The sequence below is a fragment of the Oculina patagonica genome, chromosome 1 (genome assembly GCF_052425735.1).
Source record: "Oculina patagonica isolate OP01 chromosome 1, crgOcupat, whole genome shotgun sequence".
In the NCBI taxonomy this organism is placed as follows: Eukaryota; Metazoa; Cnidaria; class Anthozoa; order Scleractinia; family Oculinidae; genus Oculina; species Oculina patagonica.
In genome coordinates this window covers 45128771-45134830 of record NC_135758.1, presented here as the reverse complement: position 1 = coordinate 45134830, position 6060 = coordinate 45128771, and the positions used below count along the sequence as shown (strand labels likewise).

Below are 6060 nucleotides of genomic sequence, written 5' to 3'. Positions count from 1 at the left end.
GTGCAGAGCAAGAACTGCGCAGCGCAGTTAAAAAAAAAAAAAAAGGACGTGCAGAGCAAGAACTGCGCAGCGCAGTTAATTATTATCCTGCGAAATCATGAGAAATATTGTCAGATACTTAGCCAATGATCGGCAAAGCTGCCACGCATGCTGGCTAAAATTAGACGATATTCAGAAAGATTGAAGAGATAAAATATTTCTATTTTATCATTCAAAAAAATATACAATGACACACATTTCTTGGGTTCACATTACACACTAAGTCTCTCTTAGCCTAAGTCAAGCCAAGTCATCCGAAGTCGGCTTGGGGAATTCCCATTCAGCAAAAAACAGCTCTAGTGTTCTTCTCAAATTTGATTTAATTATTTGCTCCAATATTTCATTTTTGGAGCGAGTTATTCAATCTTTAAACGGGAATTCAATACAACACTGGATGCTTATTTTAGAAAAAAATTTTCATTGGTTTCACGGATCAGGATCGTGGGAATTAAATTTGGCCATAGAAGAAAAATATTAAATTACGGATGGAACAAGTCAACCATGAAATATCACACAAGGTGTTTTCTTACCATTTCCTTTTTTCAGTCGCAACATTGTACGACGCAGGTAAAGAGGATGGGGGGTGGTACATTTTTTGTTCCCCCCGACATGGCTCCCCTAAAGTGGTCACGTGACCAGCGCAGTTTTAAGCTCTATTGTTACATATAATATGATCAGCTGTTCTCACATTTAATTGAGCTGCATAAATTAAACAAAATTATCGGTAAAAGAAATTCACTGCATGTTTTCTTATTTGTGCAATGTACAGTAGTTCTATGACCACCAGTGTTACATGCAAGTGATTGAACGAAAAAGTTTGCATGTGATAATTATTATACATGTAGATGTACATGTCTTATTTGAAACCTTTCGGAACTGATGGCATGAAAACTAATATAATGTAAATTTTGCAGGAAGATAAGGAGGATGAACAAGAAGAACCTGAGTTTTGGGAAGATTTGCCTGCTGACATATTGAGAGACATTGACAACAAAGAGCCCCTTCCAGAGCCAAATGAAGGGTTTTCTATCACTAACAAGCTGACATCATTGCTGCAGTGGTTTGTTCTCTTCATACTTCTCTGGCAGGCCAATTGTAAAATTAGCGACAATGGTCTTGAATGGCTTCTACGATTCATGTTTCAATTTTTACACTTACTTGGAGTCACATGTCAATGTGATAACCTTGTGAGATTTTGCAGCATGTTCCCTACTTCACTGTATGTTCTGCGTCAACTAGTGAAACTTGATCGTGATGATTTTGTGAAATATGTGGTCTGCCCCAAATGTTCATCTCTGTATGATCCTGGAGACTGCACACAGCGCATTGGTGAAAGAATAGTTGCAAAAAGTTGCACCCACAAAGCATTCAAGAAAGGAAAAGGGGCAATAGAATGTGGAGCTAAGCTGGCTCAAAGAGTGGTTTTGTCTGGTGGAAAAGAACATTTCTATCCATATAAAGTCTACTGCTTTAACAGTGTTATAAATCAAGTTGAAGCAATGCTAAAGAGACCAAACTTTGCAGAGAAATGTGAGCAGTGGCGTCAAAGAGAGGTGAATGACGGTTTCTACAGCGATGTTTATGATGGACAGGTCTGGAAGGACTTTTTGAGATACAATGGAGAGGATTTTCTGAATGCTCCCAGGAGTCTAGCTTTTGCCCTAAATGTAGATTGGTTTCAGCCGTATACAAGAAGGAGCGATGTGTCCGTTGGAGTCATTTACTTGGTGTTAATGAACTTGCCAAGAGAGGAACGCTTTAAATGGGAAAATGTGATTCTCGTCGGTGTTATTCCGGACATGGAAACTATGCCTAAGAGCATTAATCCCTTCCTTAGACCACTGGTAAAGGAAATGAAAGCACTATGGGAAGGAATGCGTCTTGAAAGCAACATAAGCTGTATACCTCTACTTTACCGAGCTGCAATTTTGTTGGCGGCATCTGACATTCCAGCTGCCAGGAAACTGTGTGGCTTTAAAGGCCACTCTGCAATACGTGGCTGTTCAAAGTGTTTTAAACCCTTTCCTGGATCGGTTAAAACTGGCAGGGACTTCTCAGGATTTGACCGAGAGAACTGGCCAAAGCGTTGTAACAATTTGCATAGAAGATACGCTGAAATGGTACGGAAAGCAGTTAACAAGACAACACACGAGAAGCTTGCCACTCAATATGGCTGTTACTATAGTGTCCTTCTTGAACTGGAATACTTTGACGCCATACGTTTCACTGTCATTGACCCTATGCACAATTTGTTCCTTGGAACTGCTAAGATGATGTTTCAGCTATGGTTGGACAAAGACCTTTTGACAAAGGCCAAACTCAAAGTTATTGAAGAGAGGATTCAAAGCCTTGATGTAGGAACTGGGGTGGGTAGATTACCACACAAGATTTCTTCAAATCATGGGCGGTACAAGGCATCCCAGTGGAAGAACTGGACTCTCATTTATTCAGTCTATGCACTTCATGGCCTGTTGCCAGAGGAACACCTGAACTGTTGGCATACATTCGTCATGGCATGCCGCCTGCTCACAGTCCCGACACTCTCCCATGCCGATTTGACCAAAGCTGACATGCTTCTGTTAAAATTTTGCCGCCAGTTTGAGGCTCTTTATGGAAAGGATTATGTGAGAATAAATATGCACCTTCACTGCCATCTTAAGGAGTGTATTGAAGATTATGGCCCAGTTTATAGCTTCTGGTGCTTTGCCTTCGAGCGCTTCAATGGAGTCCTTGGAAGTACTGTCACAAACAATAGATCTATTGAAATTCAACTGATGAGAAAGTTCCTATCTGAACAATTTGTATCCAATGTTGCCCTTCCTGAGGATTTTAGTGAACATTTTAGTACTTTCTTCAACAAGTACCGTGACTCTTTATCAGTAGAAAGTATGCCTGTTGGATCATCCATGTTGCTCAGTATTGCAACCAGTGCAAGCCTAGGAAGTATCAATTGGTCTGAAATTTCATCAATAATCCTGCCAAGTGCCTATAAGCTCATGCACCTTGATGCAGATGATCATCAGTTACTGGTAGAAACATATCAAGCGATGTATCCTGAGAAGCACATAGAGGTCAACATGGTTAGCGAAGTATCGAGGCGGTATGTTTCTGTTCATCTTGCAGGAGAAAAAATTGGTTCAAAGTTGGAGTGCCGGTCATTGCGATCAGCAAAAGTCATGGCTTCATGGGCAGGAAACAATGGGAAGATTAATCCTTCAGCAGCAATCAGGCCTGGCTTTGTAAAGTTCTTATTTGTTAACTGTATAAAAATTGGAGATGAATACAAGAAGCATGTGTTTGCTTGTATTCAGTGGTACAGAGAAGACTCCCAGAAGGAGCTTTACCGTCGACCTGTTGAGGTATGGAGGCTGCAAAGTTTCAATCAACCAGGACCAGCAAACTTCATGCCGGTGCAGCGATGTTACTGCAAGTTTGCTTCTTCGTCTGTGAAAATGGATGGAGTTGAGAAGCTTATTGTCAGTCCAATTCAACGAACAATCTGCTGACTCAGTACAAAGTGTAACAGAAAGAAGAACTGTGTACTGTCTGATTCATTATCATCCACAGAACTTGCCATGGACTCTGGCAGAAACTTTAATTTGAATAACTGTGTAAAACCACTGCTAAGTTATTAGTAATTTTTGGATAGTTGCCGGTCATGTTGACCGGCCAAACTGATTTTAAGCTCAGTCGCATGTCGTTTTTGACCGGTCAAAATATTGAAAATAGTAGTGACTAAGACACCATCTTGGTCGGACAAAACAAAATTGTGGTCAGACACAACCACAAACAAAAAGAATTGAATTTTACCACTTACAGGTTATCACTTAGGATTTATGATCAAAAATTGTCCAGACATCATGTCCGACCACAATTCAGATTTTGTCGATCATGCATGAGTAAATTTTGGTAAGCCAATTTCTGATGACCGACTGTTATTTGCAGCCCGGAGGATGGCTTAGTTTCAAGGTTTCCAAGTTTTAGCTTTTGACCATCAAACCTCTCTTCTGTCCCCACCTTTCAGCAATTTCAAGTAACCTTTTGGTGGGTATGGATATTTCCTGAAACCACAATTTCTTTCCACATGTACCGTTGTACCTACAGTTTTAAGATCAGGACACACTAGGCGACACGTCGCAGCAACAGGTCTCTGGGACAAGTCGCTCTGTGCATACTACAACAAAAGAAGTCCCTGCGACAAGGCAATTGTTTGTTGCTCTCTCATTGGTTAATTTATATTTTGTTAATGGATTGTTGCAAGAATGCATCAAGTCACACAAGGCGATAGTTGCAGCTGTTTGTCGCTGCGACGTGTTGCAGCGACTTGTTGCCTAGTGTGTCCCGACCTTTAGACACAACAAACAGCTTTTTATCCGAATAAAAATTGTTTTCCTACATTTGGATTTCAGTTTTATAACTTTTATCTTTTTGGGGTCAGGACTACATTTTGGAGTTTTTTGATCAATAATGTGTACACTCTTTGTAACTTGTAAGTATGGAGTTACAGTCACACTTTCCCTTTTTACAAGTGCCTACTTACATTTGTTTTGGAATGAATGTTGTACCATGGAGAAAGTATAAATTTCCTATTCTTAAACTGCCCATGACCTTAGGTTGTGAAATAAATTTTAGAAAAATAAATACTGTGAGTTATGAAATGAACAGAGAAAGTCATTCTTAAAAACCCCTTTATTTTTAAGTCTATGACCAAAGATCCTTTGGTGTTCGAAAATTGAAGTCAACGGAGTTTTTTATAGATTCCTGAAGCTTGTTTCTCCTCCAAGTGGAGAATACTAGACTTATTAATTGTGTTTCTACCTCAGGAAAATATTCCCAGTACTGCCTTGTGCTGGTTAGTGAGAGGTTGATCATGTAAGACGACTTGTTTTATCAGATAGTATTATAGCTTTAATTTGCTGGTCGAGAGAGTGGGGCATATTCATAGTCAAAAATTCAAACTGATTGGGTCTTGCAGTTCACAGGGGATCAAAGGGCAGCTGATTAAAAACATGAACTCTAAACTTCCTTTAAGGCAATTTACGCAGGCTGACGTAAAGGTGATCTTTATGTTGGATTTAAGTTACCTTTACGGAACTTTACGGCATTTGCAAATTACGCAACTTTACGCGTCTTTATAACAACTCCGTAAAGCAATTTCTTCAGCTTTACGGAACTTTACGTAATTTGTAATGCTCCATAAATTTTCTATTTCGTGCTGTGTCAATAATGGAAATTTATTTCAAGGTATCTTAAATCCCTACAAAAAAGGCTATACTCAGGTGATGGTCAAGAGCTAAAAGCTGCCCTCCCCTGTGAATGAAGTTCATTGCACGCCTCTTGTTCAAAGAAGTTTATCACATTCCCCTTGCCCTCCTTTGGGAATGGAAGTTGGTTGCATGCCTCTTGTTAATTTTTCCCATTTTACAGTCATGTTAATCAAGGCACTTTCATATGGCTTTGAAAACTTGTATTTAATATGGTGTTGTCTTTCAATGTATATTGCATGATTGACAATGTCCGAAAAACTGGTTTTATATATTTTTTTGTTTAATTAGACGCAGTTAGTTTACAATTTGATTGAATTCCTTTGCCCAGTCTCTCAAGACATGCTGTGTTTTGTAATTAAAATAACTACATAAAACTTCATTGCTGGCATTAACTTATTATTGCCATGTTTACAACCTTGCAGTCAAAATGTAATGTATTCTCTATTTAGCAAAAAGGATAATTATTGTGAGCCTACCTCATCAACACTGCTGTTATCTTCACTCGCGACATTAGATGTTGCCAAGGCAACTGGATTAGATGGCATAACAAGTAAATTATTAAAGGAGGCTGCTCCTGTAATATCGCATTCTTTATGCTTAATTTTCAATGCTTCTATAACGAGTGGTATCTTCCCTGATCAGTGGAAGTATGCTAAAGTCTCCCCAATACATAAGAAAGATAACACTGATGATCTCAACAATTATAGACCTATATCGGTCATTTCTGTTATTGCTAAGCTTTTTGAAAGAATCA

At 39.1% G+C, this 6060-nt stretch overlaps 1 protein-coding gene and 1 pseudogene across 1 annotated transcript; both read left to right on the top strand.

Moving 5' to 3' along the window:
* Nucleotides 1-1032: 1032 nt before the first annotated feature.
* Nucleotides 1033-2056, top strand: LOC144647301 (uncharacterized; annotated as a pseudogene).
* Nucleotides 2057-2641: 585 nt separating this feature from the next.
* On the top strand, nt 2642-3654 carry LOC144650936 (uncharacterized). Its single transcript, XM_078510775.1, has one exon. The coding sequence runs from the start codon at nt 2676-2678 to the stop codon at nt 3543-3545; it is 870 nt and encodes a 289-aa protein (XP_078366901.1). The 5' UTR covers nt 2642-2675; the 3' UTR covers nt 3546-3654.
* Nucleotides 3655-6060: the final 2406 nt, after the last annotated feature.